At 33.9% G+C, this 16370-nt stretch overlaps 1 protein-coding gene and 1 pseudogene across 1 annotated transcript; one reads left to right on the top strand and one right to left on the bottom strand.

Annotated features, from left to right (window-relative positions):
• Positions 1 to 5401: 5401 nt before the first annotated feature.
• Positions 5402 to 9862, bottom strand: Zip88E (Zinc/iron regulated transporter-related protein 88E). The gene is made up of 4 exons (XM_011649107.3): positions 8386 to 9862; positions 6659 to 7019; positions 6029 to 6196; positions 5402 to 5933 (listed from the first exon to the last, which is right to left on the bottom strand). The coding sequence occupies exons 1-4, from the start codon at positions 8769 to 8771 to the stop codon at positions 5724 to 5726; spliced, it is 1125 nt and encodes a 374-aa protein (XP_011647409.2). The 5' UTR covers positions 8772 to 9862; the 3' UTR covers positions 5402 to 5723.
• Positions 9863 to 13288: 3426 nt separating this feature from the next.
• Positions 13289 to 15788, top strand: LOC148937841 (uncharacterized; annotated as a pseudogene).
• The last annotated feature ends 582 nt before the right edge of the window (positions 15789 to 16370 follow it).

Raw genomic sequence — 16370 nt, 5'->3', positions numbered from 1 at the left:
ACACCAAATCTTATTTTTGCATTTTGTTTGTCAAAATAATTTATTCTTAAAGTGAGGAAATTTATCATTTCATCGTAAGAATGTTAAATATTAATGCAGAATATTTAAATATATAATGTGTGTAAGCGCATGTGTAAATACACATAAACTAATGCAAAATGAAGCAAAATAATATTTAACTTACTATTTATATAATTATATAATTATATAATTATTACAGATGCTCGAGTTCACTACATAAAAATTTATGATTATTGCCATTTAATTATATTTTATTATATTTAATTATCTGGAAAAATAAGTTACATAAAAATTTTAAATATTTTTTATCCTATAAGAAATATTAAATTTAAAAATTAAATATCGGCCCGATTATACATAATGTGATATTGATATCTGCAATGTAATGCACGATTTGTGTGAACAAACAGATTTATTACCTGTTGACGTAACAACTTGTCCGCAAATAAATTACGTTTCTGTTAACAGTGTTCTAACATTAATCGAATCACGAACTAATTTCGCCAGAGAGTAAACCAGCTAGTGGAATCGACGAAGATAACCAATAAATGGTCAGTAGAAGTTAGTTACAAGGTAAACCTTGCTGCAATACTTAATTGTCGTCATAACTCGAGACAACTTAATCCTCGCCACCGCGAGGATGTGATCATTATGCTTGCGATGAAAACTATCCAACGAGGATAATTATTCTTGATCATTTCTCTAATCAAACAATTTTTCCAAAATAATTTCTCTCCTTGTATTTGCATAAAAATATATCTTTTTCAGAAAAATGTATTTTTTACATTTTTTTATCAACAAATTATATTTTTTATATAACTATAATATAAAGACTATAATATAAAGGGATGTATATATATATGTCGATATATATATACATATATATTTTATAATGCAACTTAATAAAGAAACCAATTACAATAATTAATAGATTCGATACAAATTCGAACTCGAATCTATCAATTATATATTAATGATATTCCATTAATGAATAATAATTTTTTGTGCGTATAGAAAAAAAAGTTTTTCTATTATTCTCTTACATAGCAAAGAAATATTGCATGTTACTTCACTTTTTCATAATTTGGAGTTTCGAACGTAATCATCTGAAAGATGATTCCTAGAAATCATTATTTTCAATTTTACAGAAAATTATTGACAAAATAAAATTCTTACAAGACAACCAGATAGCAACATAATGTTGAACAATAAATTTTTTTCAGCATGCAAAGAATTTTTAAAATAATGAAATGAATATTACAAAACACGAGGCAAGGATATTAATTTTAGCAAGTGCCATCGTAAATTTGTTTCGATTCCGAAGCTAAGCTCATTAACGTCACGTGCTTTAATCGGCTTTAGTTGTCCAATAAAAAATATAATGCAGTTTATGTATAGATTGTACATTTCATAAAAAATTTGGTACTAGAAAATTTGATTTTTTACATTTTTAGGAAAAGCTCTATATATATATATAAAATACTTGGAAAAATATCTATCTCAGGGAAGAGAGAGATAAAAGAGTGCACATCACCACGCGTAAAGTAGAAATGAGTTAAATAAAACATCACAAAAGTATAGCGAGTCATCGAAAGTAAATAAAATGTATGATAAATTGCGTGTGTAACAAAGATATTTACTCACCAGCTGTCGCACCGGCACTACCACTTGGCCAAATTCGCCAACTGTTCCATCGGCGCCAATTCCTCGGCGATTTCTGGCACCGATTCAGCTCCTCCATTCAGACAACACTCACACGACTCGGATACGAATACTCGGAAAAAATACACTAATTACGCTTATCGCGCATGGCACTTTTCTTTTCTCATGCAACGCAAAAGTCCGAGAGATAAACGTGAGACGTGAGCGAAATTAGTCGAATCAAGAAGTTGTCTCTTTTAAGACTTATTTCCTGTTTTTTTTTTTGTTATCTAGCTTACGACGCAATATTACGTAAATATTCGATGTTTCACTCACCCTAGGAGCTTTACGTTTCTAGCAAGAATAACATAATAGTATGAGCGTACGAGTATGAAACTGATAGCTAGATTGATCGATGTGAGCAACCCGCAATACGCGATAAGCTTGGAACATGCTCTATAAAACTTGCAATTAGTTACTATTTGTTACTACTTGTATACTCTGCGCAATGTCCTGCAACGATTACTCCGATAAACCAATAAACCGCGAAAGTATGTGATTATATTGGATAGTTTTATTTATTACACCCTGCGCGAGAAAAGAAGTATACGGTGCACGTTATACGTCTACATTACATTAATGCGAATCTTAAAATAGTTGTAATCGTTAGGCCTCAAATTACCGATGCAATTTAATGAAATAATTCAAAATATTTTTAATGACTTTTCGGAGAATGCAGGATTGTTGAAAACTTTTGCGGTTTCCTAATATTCGTCAATTCTCACTTGTTGAAGAATTAATTTTAAAACTAGAACTAATTTAAAAACTAATTAAAGTATTGAGATAAATGGATATTGAGATACGAGAGAGAGAGAGAGAGAGAGAGAGAGAGAGAGAGAAAGAGAGAGAGAGAGATCTGTTTTATGTACAGTCAAGATTAATCAAGTTTAATCATTCCATTTGAGCGTTATAATATCAATATATATCAATGCACAGATTGTACGCGATTAAGAGCTTAAACAAAGCGTTTATTTATTCTCGATAATAATAAAAACAATAGCAATATAATGCTCGATTTGCAGGACGATCGACAATGTACGACGCAGGTATGTGCATATGCGTGACGACAAAAATAAATACGACAGACATTTTGACAAGAACGTCATGCACTCTGGCGCAAGCCGCACATGTAATACGCGGTACATACCGAAAACACGCGCGACTAAATGACAAGCACACAAGCACACAAACGCGATATTATTATACCAATTATCGCCTGGATCGGGACTGCCGATACAACACTGTTATTATTATTTATATATAAGCTATAATTGTTAATTCAGCAAATGAAAAATACGACGATTTTGCTCTGATCCCGATGCGCGAGATGAAACTAAGATGGCGGACTCGCGCGGCGACTTGCGCGCATTACGCATCGACCGTATACTGTATTTATCGAAAATTAAATGTCGTGTTTTTCTCCTTTTTTAATATGTCCGTTAGATTACATAGTATATTATTCAAATCTCGCCAAATGACACGATTTCGCGCGCTAACAATATTACATTGTTCGTATAATAACGAAATCTTTGTAACTAAATCTTTTCTACAGCGTGTATGTACATTAGTATTATTTTTATTCGATCCCTTTACTTAGTCGCGATCAAAATTATTCGAATGCATCTAGACAAGTAAATATCTCGTATTACAAAATTATTCGAATGTATCTAGACAAGTAAATATCTCGTATTACAATAACCTTTTGAAAACATCATGCAAGTTATCGAAATGATCGTGCAAATTACAATCGCGCAGTCGACTTACAATCGATAATTGTCAATTCAAATCCGTTTACTTGTCGAAGCTTTTCCTTGACACTTTTGCGATTGATTCGATACGCACTCACTATTGACGAATAAAAATGACACGAAACGCGGAGCGACGTTGCCGCGCGACAATGAACCGATCTGATGCGACGCTACATGACGCAACGAGAAGCACAGCGCCAGGAGACAAAGATGGCGGTCTCGCGTGACAGCATGCGCGCTGAACTTGACGTAGCGCTTTATTAAAGCATTTGTTATATCCTTCGACATCCTCATAAATATCAAAAAAACTACGCTATTTAGGAGGATCTCGAATAAAGACCGAAGTCGAGCACTGCCATTTTTCGACAAAATTTTTAGATGGATGTCGGAGATGCAATTCGGAAAATAGCACTTGGTACGACGTGCAATTCACTGACAAACTCTCTTCTTTGAAAGAAACACGAGAATCGCTTTGACATTTAAAAAAAGAGATTAATCGTTACGCTAGGCTTCCTGAAAAGTACTCGGAATCCATTTTTCTTACCTATTCCATTGAGTTTTTTTGTTTCTGGCGGCAACTTAGTCCATTTGTCGAAATTACGTTCATTCGACAAAGCACGAGAGAAAAATAGGCTATCGCCGATGAATCTCGTGAAATTTTATCCAAGTTTCTTGTTTCCTTTCTCCCGCAGACCGAGAGAAAGAGAGGCAGAGGGAGGAAAGGCGGGGGAGGAGGGAGGAGTGTGCACAGCTTGCGCCGCGTTAACTCTAATGCTCTCTCGACTTTAAATTTTCTAATAAGAAAATAACAGAGCTTTTTATCACGATTCTGTGCGATATTACAAAATAATAAAATGCGGTGTAGGATACCGCGTGTGTAATAAATGCCTGTAACGATCTAATTTTGGTGCGTGTGATCAATCATCGAGAACATTCCAATGTAATTGCGAAAGTATTGCCACGAACATAAAACTTGTCGTGAAATCCAATAAATATTTCTAAACGAATGTATCTTATTATTGCAAAAATTATAAAAATTGCGAGCACATTTACCACGTCTACTAAACGTTCGAGTAATTCGAACTAATGAATCGAGTTGGTTTCCGCGCTATGCGAAATTGCCGCTGCTATACGCTGCTACAGAAAGAATTCGACGAAGGAAGAACGTATGACGATGGGATTTATTTTGTAAGCTCTTTTCCCATTTAGCAGATACAATGAAACTCGAGTCATCTCTACCTTAAATAGTTCCGCGTAATTAACGTTCTCTGTCACGGCAAGATTAATCCTTCTCGCGGAAGACTGCGTTGTTGAGACATGGCTCTGTAACTCTATGATCTTTAATCTGTAGCAATAATTAAAACATTCTCATAAAAACACTTCACAAATGTTCAGCATCGAGCTGAAAGTCATGATTGAAAAGGAAGAGACCGTTTTTTTATCCCATCATATCCCAGATCAATATCCCAGAAAAGAATGTAGGAGAAATTCACAGCCTAGTAAGTTCTTAAAGAAACTAGCAAGAATTTATTGTTGTTTATTTTTAAACCACCGTCTCGCGATCAGAAAACTCATCGTTACTCCGTAAATTCTCGATTATTTCTAATCAACGATAAAGCAACGGAAAATTTGCTATCCTATATAATATGAAACGTTGAATAATGGAATTAGAGCGTAATAAAAATGTTCTTACGAAATAAAAACAGATCCTTTCTTCCAACACCATTTTCTCTTTTCTTTCTAGGACGTTCATTTTCTAGAGGACTTTATTTACTATACTTATCTATTTATATTTTTACAAGTGTGAAAGCTAAAAAGTCACCATCTTTCGCGTTTGAATTTGATATCCCATTTTTAATTTTGTTAACAAAATACAAAATGCAATGAAACAAAATACAATGAATAAGACAAATAACAAAATACAATGAATATATTGTATATAATATTGTATTATTTATTAATTATAAAAATATTAAATTGATCATATTGCAATTATAAAAATTGTCGAAAATGCTTCGGTATTCTAAAATTTAAAGAGTCAAATTCAGATGATTGATTGATAACATCTAATATATCTAATGTTCCAATGCAACTTATCTGAATGTATATCATTTGTACAGCACATTTCACATCGCATAACGTTGTCAAGATACACAAGGTGATTAACACATTATCTAAAGTAATTTAAGGTTTCAGATATCGGATTTATTTGACAATCTAGTTATTTAATTAATTTGATAATATAAAACTGTTTCACTCGCCCACGTATTTATTAAGAAGAAAGATAACGATAAATCCAATGATTACCAACAGAAATTGTAAAATACCCGCAAATCTGCGCGGACTTTTGTGCCATTTCGATCTTTCCCTCGGGAGAACTTCGCTCACGGTAACGTACAATAAAGTTCCACCTGCCAGACCTTGTAAAATTGGTAATACTATCTTTGACCAATCTGTATTCATCTATGCATTCAAAATAGTAAAATAAAATTGAGTCTTCTTCAAAACTGATCTAGACATCCGAATAAGAACTTGTCGAAAGACATGTCTTTTCTTACCTGAAATGTCAGCATGCCGATGCCGATTCCGATCACAGATCCAATGGCAAATAGAAAAATCACAAATAGTAATCTAGGAATAGATTTACTGACTCCTGCTAATTCCAGTCCCAAACAGAATCCAATGACAAATTTGTGTGACGCTACGGCTCCAGTTAATAATAATACCTAGAAAAAAGTAGGTAGTATTTACTTATTAACGTTATATGCAATATATAAAATCGATTCGAAAATTATCAGAGTTTGATAAAGTTGAGATTGCGAAAAACGTCTCACATAATGCGTCTCATACACGAATGTTACATGTTGCGAGACACTTTACGTAATAATGTCTCGTTGACTCGTTATTTCGATTTGTTTCATAAATATGCAATGTAACGAGAATGTATATGCAGATATAATGCATATAATATCTGCTCCCTTCCCCCTCTCGTTCTCTCATTATTTAGATTTATTAATTAAATTTACACACATTTGAAAATTATGCAAATTCAATGCAAATATAATATAGGAAAACAATCTCGTCGCAGATCTACATCTCTTTATTCGTCATACTATTATCCAGTAGCTATTCATTTCTTTTTTCGCATTACTATTTATTATTTAGATAATAATCAGCACTTCGCATACCTCGGCGATTTTTGTTTGCAATCCTATCGCAAGACCTTCGAGAACAGCGTGTACGGTCAGGGCGAGAGCAAGACCAGCTAAACCGGTGTTGGCATCGGTACATTGCTCGCCATGATTTCCGTGACATAAAAATGTGTCTTCTTCGCTCAATGACTTCGAACGACAGGGAGGCTCGTGTGCGACGTGACGTGTTGCACCATAATTACTAAATATCCATGCATTATTGGCATTATTACCAAGAGAATTTTGTTGTTGATAGTTAAATGGTAATCTCATATCCTCCTCGGATACATAAACCTTGCTATCTTGCGTGGCAGCATTGTAATCGATACCATGGAAGTGATTCCGACAGTTCGAACCACTGAAATCCAAAATGGTATTTTTAATCGCATCTTCCGTTATTAAATATGTCCCACCCATGCGTCAACATTGAAAATATTGAGGATTATGACATATATAGAGTATTACGCCATTATATTGTTACATCATTATTACGAAAAGATAATGAAAATACAATGCATTTTAATCACTTGGAATCTCTTGTGTTGCAAAATTGTATTATAATATATTATGTGTACATAAATAAAATTTCCAAGGATAAGACATTGGACGATAATGAAATATTCGAGTGTGTTCGACGTCATACTTGTTGCAGATAGAAAGATATATGAGCGTCGATGGTAATCTTGAGAATAGACAAGTCGGAAGTTGATATCGAGTATCGATGTCCAACGCGCGACTTGCCAATGATGATTCTGTGCGCATGAACATTACTATGATGTTCGCACTCGGATCATCGTGTTCATTTTTCATTTTGATACAAGGTATTTTCATGAAGGTCAAAGATAGCTCGAGAGCGACTGAACGACATAAATCGTTTTACACGAGATATCGCTACCGTTCGTTTTAATACGAAAATTTATTTCGACAAATTTCACACGATCGGCCACATACAGAGTCAAGTAATAAAAAATAATGTTAGCTATTGTTTCGTCTGAAATGGCGGCCATTAATTTATCTCGAAAATGAACACGTAATCGTCCACGAAGAAAGGATTAAATTCTGATGACGGAGAAACTGTCGATGGAAAATTTTTTATTTTAATTTCACTCTAACGCGAGTGCGACTGAAAATTGTGAAAATTATTCAAATGAGATTTTATCTCGCAATCAAATCGAGAATGTGAAAAGATAATAACAATAATAATAAAAAGAGATAATTGGAAAATTATTACCAATAGCAATCATGAAAGGTTTCTTTAAATCAAGTTGCGTACATATCATAGCGATTATTTTCCTTCATTTGCGAATCTTTAATTTTGCATCTCAAGTTGTTCATATATCGAGTTATCGCAACATCACTTGTCATCAAAAATAGCTTACGAGTACGTATATAATTTTCATATTTCTATGAAAAATTATAGTCTTGAAAAATTTCGTTCATTATGAACAAATCATCTCGCTCATCTCGCTGCCTATCTATAATGGACGATATACATATATCACGTGAAATCCGAAATAATGTAAAAATATTTGGAAAAAGGCAATTATAATATAGCTTTCGAGAGGGGATACGCGCGAGAATGGATTTGCCATATAATATCGTATTACGCATGTAATTGTAAATCTTCTGTAACGGATAATTTTCATCCGTCCGCGTACGAAGTTCTTGTAGAGTTTTATAAAGTTTATAGAGCTTATAGAGCTCAAAAGATGCCTTGTACCTACCTTGTACTTTGTTCGTGTGCGAGCCTAGGCCCCCTAGTGAACGATCTGGAACGAGGATCCGTCGTCTCGGGTCTGTTATCATTATTATCGTCGCTTCGACAAAAATAATGCACACATTCCTCGATGAAGTATAGCGCGAGAAAGCCGCAGGAGAAAACTAACTCGGCGTAATCCGGTAGACGCTCGCGCACTTCCGGCAGTACGTGAAGAATCGCGGTAGCTAACAGGACACCGGCGCCAAAGCAAAGAGCGCAGGAGAGTGACAATTTTCGTTGGAGATGATGAGCGCGCGAGACAAAGCAGGCGGGTACGATGCCAATGACGAAGCTGCCGGCGCCAATCAGCATCATCGAGGCCAGTTTCGCTTGTACGGCGTTGTTGAACATTGCACGCTATTACGAGCGAGTTATTTCCGACTTATTTAGACGCGCGACGATGACGATGGTAATGCTCGGCGGTGATTGCCGCAAAATCCTTTGTATATCGATATCATCTGATACCACCGATCCTGGGAATTCACAGAAATTTCACCAATTTTTCGAGCCTCGCACCGCGGCAAGAAAAACTTTTGACTTTGAGGAAAACAAGCGTCACGATAGCACGATGAACGCGCGCGATGTCTCGCGAGGCGCGACTTTAATCTTCATCGCGACGGCGATGATAATGCTGATAGAGCCCCCCCCCCTGACACTGGGCATCCGCTATCCATCTATGTGGACATTGGCGAGAGCTACAATTTTATCATTAATCTCTTTCTATGACGTATGCATTATTAAGGATCTAATAGTTCTAGTTTCAATTTTGACCTATCGATACGAGATGATGATGTGAGACTCTATACCTCTATCTGAGCATCTCTAAGAGAAACATTTGTCGATACTCGAGAGAAAAATCGATCGAAATATCGGTCAGACATTATAAACTCTTAACAATGCCGTATAACACTGTATATTAGATGAGATAAGTCCACTCTTTTCATTCAAAGCTACCATAATGAAGGCATCATTGCCTTCATAGCTAAAAACAGAATCAGCATTGGCGATAATATTCGCGCGTGCATGAGAACGATAAGCGATATTCCCGAAAAAGTCTTACAGGAAAGCTGACGAAGTCGCTTGCGACACACACACACACACACACACACACACACACACACACACACACACACACACACACCTCGAGATACAATTCAGTGAACTTAAGGTTAGGCGTGCATGTATATGTGCGTGCGTGTAACCGCATGTGCATGTGTATGTACAGAAAAAGCATATTCATTTTATATTCCTCTTTAATAAATTTTTCATAGGTTCAAGGAAAAGATACATGCTCGCGGCACGTACACATGTATACGCATTTCATATTTCATATTTCAGTTATACTTTAATCAATAGTTTCAATAGTTCAATAGTTTCAAAGTTTTAATATCAATATTTTGATATCTATCGTTTGACGATACATATCATTCATAAATTTTCACACTTGTACTTATACATGTACTTGTACATCACAATTTGCAATATACACGTGTAGTATGTTAAGCCAGCAGCACACGATGCTTTTTTTTCTCGCTAGTTTGCTAGCTGGATTCGCGTGCTTGTGAACTCTTGTCTTCAATTGGTATATTTTTTTAGATCCAAAAGAATATACCAATCAGAGACAAGAGCTCAACGAGCACACAAATCCAGCTAGCAAATCAGCAGGAAAAAAAGCATCGTGTGCCGCTGGCTTTAAATATTATAAATCAAGCCGACATCTTCGAGGGAAAATCGTAACGCACGCGAATATCTCATCTAGTTTCAATTGATCTCTTTTCTGTGTAGTCGAATTGATATATGTACACTCGCGTACTTAAAATGAAATAGGATCTGTTCTTTTTATCTGAACTGACTGCACTAGTCCAGAATTTACCTTTTTTTCTTCTAGTGTAAGAAAGAAAGATAAACTGTGAACTAGTACAATTCTTTGATACAACCAGTTCAGCCAAAAAGAACAAGTCTATAGATACAAAGTAACAAAGGCGAGATAGAAAATTTTGTGCAGCCCAGAACAGAAAACAAACCCATTATCGGCTCGATGCGCATGCATCAGCGCACGGTCGAATGCGAATCTGCCTTCATACGTGCCTTCACGTGCTCTCGAATTTCGAGTATTGATATACTTGACCATACTGAAAGATATCTATTAGATTCGGAAAAAATTAACGGAGACCGACTAGATTTGAACTCGAGATCCCTCGTCTACCAATCCGACACTTAGTCTGCACGACCACGACGGCTCCTCTCTGTTAGCTGTTTATATTCCGAATCTCTTTCATGACCGCTTACGGTCGTCTAATTCTTAACAATACTTAATGGCCATCATTTCATCTTGCTCATTATATGTAAATTAAGGAATGATGCGATAGTTCTAATAACGCGCTCTCTGAACTCAGCCAGAATATACTAAGGCTGCGTTCCGATATTCACTGCATGTACTGAAAATCTATAATACACGTGATCTGAATTATATATTTTCAGTACTGGCACTGAATATCGGAACGCAACCTAAAACTGATCATGGTTGACATTTAAAGATGGCGAGATCGACTGATCATATGATTCTGATGGTAATCGTCGGCGATAATCGACAGAGGATGCGATTCATTCAGTATTACAAATGCTTCAGACGCTTTTGCTTTCGTTTGCTCGTAAAACAGTCCATTAGCGCTACTAATGTTGCCAACATTACGCAAGTTAAAATAGTCGGAATTGTGTTTACAAATATATTCTGTGATCATGAATTCTGATGAGATAGAAAAGTTATATTAGCCTATGTTGTTAAGACTTTTTTAGAACCACTATCTTGTATTTATGAAGAAAACATTTCAGAACAAGTAATTGCACATATCTCAAAAAATAAAAGACGTTTATTTTTTTTAATTTATTTTAAATAAAATTACATGTAAATCATTATAGATCATTGTAACATTACTTTGGTTAGCCCTAACAGCATCCTCTTCAGAAACTTCTATATTATAAATTATTCCTTTATTATATCTCCTTTCTAATTTTATGGCATTTTATCTCTAAATATTTGATGCACACATAATAAAAATAATTTTGAAAAATTAGCACAATAACAGAAACGAAACATGCATTACACGCAAAAATAAATCAGATCGCCACACACTACTTACCACGATATACGCTTTCGTTCGTTGAGCTTTCCCGCATTTTGTATATTCAAACTCTACGCTTTAATTTCCAAGCAATAACATTGGGAGCGAGTTGGAAGTAAAAATCTATGACGTATTAATCATATCATATGTGCAGACATCATATGTGCTGTTGGAACGCTTCGAAGTGGATCGGATAAAATGACGTTCCAAATAATTCGCATTTATAGCGCTAAGGGACCTATTAGAAGTTAGCCCCCCACTTTTAGAAATAACTTATTTTGAGAGTTGTGCTGAATTGTGCTAGGTTTGTGCTACATTGTGCCCGAATTTTAAAACCGTAATGTGAAAAATGTCATAAAAAATGAAAAAAATGACATTTTAGGCTAGCCCCCCACTTTGCGATTTTTTTAATTTTCTCGATTGTGCTAGGTTGTGCTAGGTTGTGCTAACATTGTGCCAAAATATTATCTTTAAAAAATAATAACAATAGAAGTTATGATAAAAAATAGATTTGGGAAAAAAAATATATAAATGACATTTATTCTTATATCAGTCATCTAAAGAGTATGCAAATGCATATCTAATATATATTCGCTTAGCACAAATCGGCACAATCGTCGGTTTCGTCAGCAGAACGATATGAAGGGCACTTTACTCTTGAGCGCGACCCTTCGCGCACGCATTTTTTGTTAAAAATTCGGATTTGTAGATATTGGATGTGTGAAAGTACCCTTTATATCGTTGTGCTGACGAAACCGACAGTTGTGCCAACTTGTGCTAGGCTAGCACAACTCAGATATGCAGTATTATGAACATCCAATAACTACAAATCCGAATTTTTAACAAAAAATGCGTGCGCGAAGGGTCGCGCTCAAGAGTAAAGTGCCCTTCATATCGTTCTGCTGACGAAACCGACGATTGTGCCGATTTGTGCTAAGCGAATATATATTAGATATGCATTTGCATACTCTTTAGATGACTGATATAAGAATAAATGTCATTTATATATTTTTTTTCCCAAATCTATTTTTTATCATAACTTCTATTGTTATTATTTTTTAAAGATAATATTTTGGCACAATGTTAGCACAACCTAGCACAACCTAGCACAATCGAGAAAATTAAAAAAATCGCAAAGTGGGGGGCTAGCCTAAAATGTCGTTTTTTTTCATTTTTTATGACATTTTTCACATTACGGTTTTAAAATTCGGGCACAATGTAGCACAAACCTAGCACAATTCAGCACAACTCTCAAAATAAGTTATTTCTAAAAGTGGGGGCTAACTTCTAATAGGTCGCTAAGGGCCTATCCAGACAAACTTGCATAACAGCATGATCATATGCATAACTATAATCACAATAATGACCTATCTAGACAAATTTGCAAAGCTACATAATCACGTACATAAAGAAAATTAATCGCATTTTTATTATAAGAATATACATAAAATGTGATTGGATAATTTTCCTTATACATTTTAAAAGGTTTTATTTATTTATTTATTTATTTATTTATTTTAATAACATCTACAAAAGACATATTTTATGTTTTTATTAATGTTAACATGTGCTGCGTTCTCTCTTTTCAGAGAAAGCAGCTTTGCAACTGTTGTAAAAATCGTTGATATGATCGGTTTTTACATTACATACATTAGTTCCTCATGAATCTAAATATATAAATCAATCATATTAAAGGACAACAATTTTACAACAGTTGCAATACTGCTTTTTCTGCTAAATGCAGCCATGGAAAACGAAAATATTATATGCTATTATATCACTAAATTATTAAATATAAGTACAGGAAATTGGCAAAATTGGAATTTTCCAAATATAATTGGTGCAGACGGAAAGCATATCCAAATACAAGCACTAGCAAAATCGGGTAGTTTAATTATAAAAAGATTTTTAGTATAGTGCTTATGGCCATGTGTCATCAATATAAATTTACGTTGGTTGACATGAGTGGCAGTGATTGTACTGGTATATTATCCAAATCATTATTTGGGAAAGCATTATATAATTGCACGTTAAATATATTACACGAGACAAATAAATTACCTGGATCTCTCATAGAATTGCTTTACTTTGTAGTCGGTGATGAAGCTTTTTAATTACATAAAAATGTTATGCGTTCATAATCTAATCGATATTTAAGTAATGATAAAAGCATATTCAATTATCGCTTATCATGTGCAAGATATGTAATTAAAAATATTTTTGGTATTTTAGTATCAAGACGAATATTTCGTCCGATATGTGCTTGTTTGTCAACAGTCGATCGATTAATTATGACAAGTGTAAATTTACATAATTTTTTAATGACGGAAAATGCAAATCATTATGTGAACAAATATATTGTCCATCCAATTTTGTTGATCATAAAGGAAGGAAGAACAATATCTGGAATACGGAGGAATGAAACATCTAATATTGAAAATTTAAGGCTTATTAGTACATATAGGGCAACTCGTGAAACATATAAGCAATGAAGTATTTTAACTAAATATTTGTCATCACCTGGAGGTGAAATTACATGACAGTGCAAATACATATACAAAGGATCTAATTGTGATTTAGTATATGAATAAAATCATTTCATAAAATTTTGCTTTATTATATAAAAAATACAACATGTATTTGTAACATCTGTTATAAATTAATTACATATACTAGAGTAATAATATTAAAATAATATAATTTTATTTTATATTTTTATAACAAATTTAAAGTTTTTTATCAAAAGATTATCCCATATATTAGGTGTACAAAAAAGTTCTGAGCTTTAGATTTCATACAACCGAAATAATAATTTAAATTTTATATATCTTCTCGCCCTTTTGCGGTTTTAAAGCGTTGACATTTGGCCTTCTAAAATGCCATACGATTTGGCGTTTGATGCACATAACCTTAAAAATCAGTAGTGTTCACGATGGCAATAACAAAAGAGCATATTCGATTTTCCATCCACTTCGTGTTTCATCTGAAGAAAAATGTTGCTGAAGCCACTGCAATGATTTGTGCTGCATATGGAGAGAAATGCTGTAAGTCATGCTACATGTAAAAGATGGTATCAAAAATTTCGCCAAGGAGATTTCAGTCTTGAAAATGAACCGCGTGCTGGACGCCCTCAAAAGATTGAAACGGACGAATTGCAAGCTGCTGGATATAAACTCTGCGCAAACTGAAAAGCTTGCAGAACAGCTTGGCGTTACGCAGCAAACCGTACGTTTACATACGATGGGAAAGGTTCGAAAGGAAGGCAGATGCGTTTCCGCATGAATTGTCCGAAGACAACAAAAATCGTCGGCATGACATTGCACTCACTTTGCTTTTAAAGTTCCGGAAAAAAGATTTTCTGTACAAAATCATTACAGACGATGAAAAGTGGATTCTTTATGATAACCCTAAACGTAGAAAATCATGGGTTGACCCTGGTTAATCTTCGACATCGATGCCAAAGCTCAATATCCATGCCAAGAAGGTTTTGCTATATCTGGTAGGATCGGAAAGTGTGTTGTATTACGAGTTGTTACAATCGGGTGAAACAATCACGGCAGACCGCTACCAACAACAATTGACCAATTTGAATGCATTAGAAGAAAACAGGCCATTTATTGGCCAAGGACGTCGTAAAGTGATCTTATTTCATGACAATGCTCGACCACATGTTGCGAAAGCTCAGGACCATATCTTTGCGTTAGGCTGGGAACTTCTCCCGCACGCGGCGTATAGCCTAGACGGCGCCTTCCGATTACTACCTATTCCGGTCGCTGCAGCATCATTTGGCTGATACACATTTCGTGAGATTTGAAGAGATACGAAAATGCATTGATGACTTTATCGCTTCGAAGCCGGTGAGCTTCTATCGTCAAGGAATTCGCAAGCTACTCGAAAGATGGCAAAAGGTCGTTGATGCAAACGGGGAATATTTCGCTGATTAATATTTTTTTTTGTTTGTTTTTGAATAAAGATTGAATTTTACAAAAAAAAGCTCAGAACTTTTTTGTACACCTAATATATTATGCAATAACTTAAAGTCAACAAAAAGTTTATTTTTGAGATAGTTAAATGAAAATTTTATTTAAAAATATTTACTTAAAAAAATTTAGTTTTATAACATAAATTATATAACATTTAATAATATATATTATATTTGTACTTTTGTATCAAATATATCACAAAGTAAAGCAATATTGTATCACAAGAAAAGCAATAAATATATTTTATCATTTTGGAAACTAAATCAGTTAAACATTTATAAAATATTCTTTATCAATTGCTCAAATAATAAATTAAAATATTAATTAAAAATTAAAACAAAATTATAAATTTTTGATATTGTAACGTAGGTAATATATTAGCAAAAGTAATGCGTAAAAACAATTTTAATAAAACTAAAAATAATATGGAGACTTCCTTTCTGCTATTTCTACTTTTATTTAAGTATAGAGTCAAATGTTTGCCAGCTATGTAAAGAAAGAAAGCTCTGCAAGAAATAAATTAGAGTAACTGTAATGTTAATCAAAATAGTTGGATATATTTTTTATATGAAATGTAAATAATTAAAAATTACCTTTATAACTCATATAAAATTTTCATTATTTTCCCTTTTAATTCTGATTTTCGAAGTTCTTCTATTTTTCGTAATTGATATGCAACAGTATGACTAAAGAAATCATCTTCATCCATCTTTTGTTTTTCTAAAAGATGTTGAGTTACAATTGATGATAAATTTATAAATGATTTCTTTATTTCATTTGTCTCTTCTATTATTTCATTTCTATTTGTTTTCTTTTTGTAGTATCACTTTTGTACTTGGTTTTAT

Source organism: Pogonomyrmex barbatus, unplaced genomic scaffold (assembly GCF_055798465.1).
Source record: "Pogonomyrmex barbatus isolate J1 unplaced genomic scaffold, ASM5579846v1 scaffold10, whole genome shotgun sequence".
NCBI lineage: Eukaryota > Metazoa > Arthropoda > Insecta > Hymenoptera > Formicidae > Pogonomyrmex > Pogonomyrmex barbatus.
This window is presented reverse-complemented; position numbering and strand designations above follow the sequence as displayed.

Excerpts from the sequence above, each read along its gene's own strand:
- Zip88E (XM_011649107.3), bottom strand. The coding sequence starts at position 8,771 with ATGTTCAACAACGCCGTACAAGCGAAACTGGCCTCGATGATGCTGATT. Across the intron at positions 7,020-8,385 it reads GCACACGAACAAAGTACAAG|TGGTTCGAACTGTCGGAATC; the intron begins GTAGGTACAAGG and ends TTTGGATTTCAG. Across the intron at positions 5,934-6,028 it reads TCGGCATGCTGACATTTCAG|ATGAATACAGATTGGTCAAA; the intron begins GTAAGAAAAGAC and ends TTGAATGCATAG.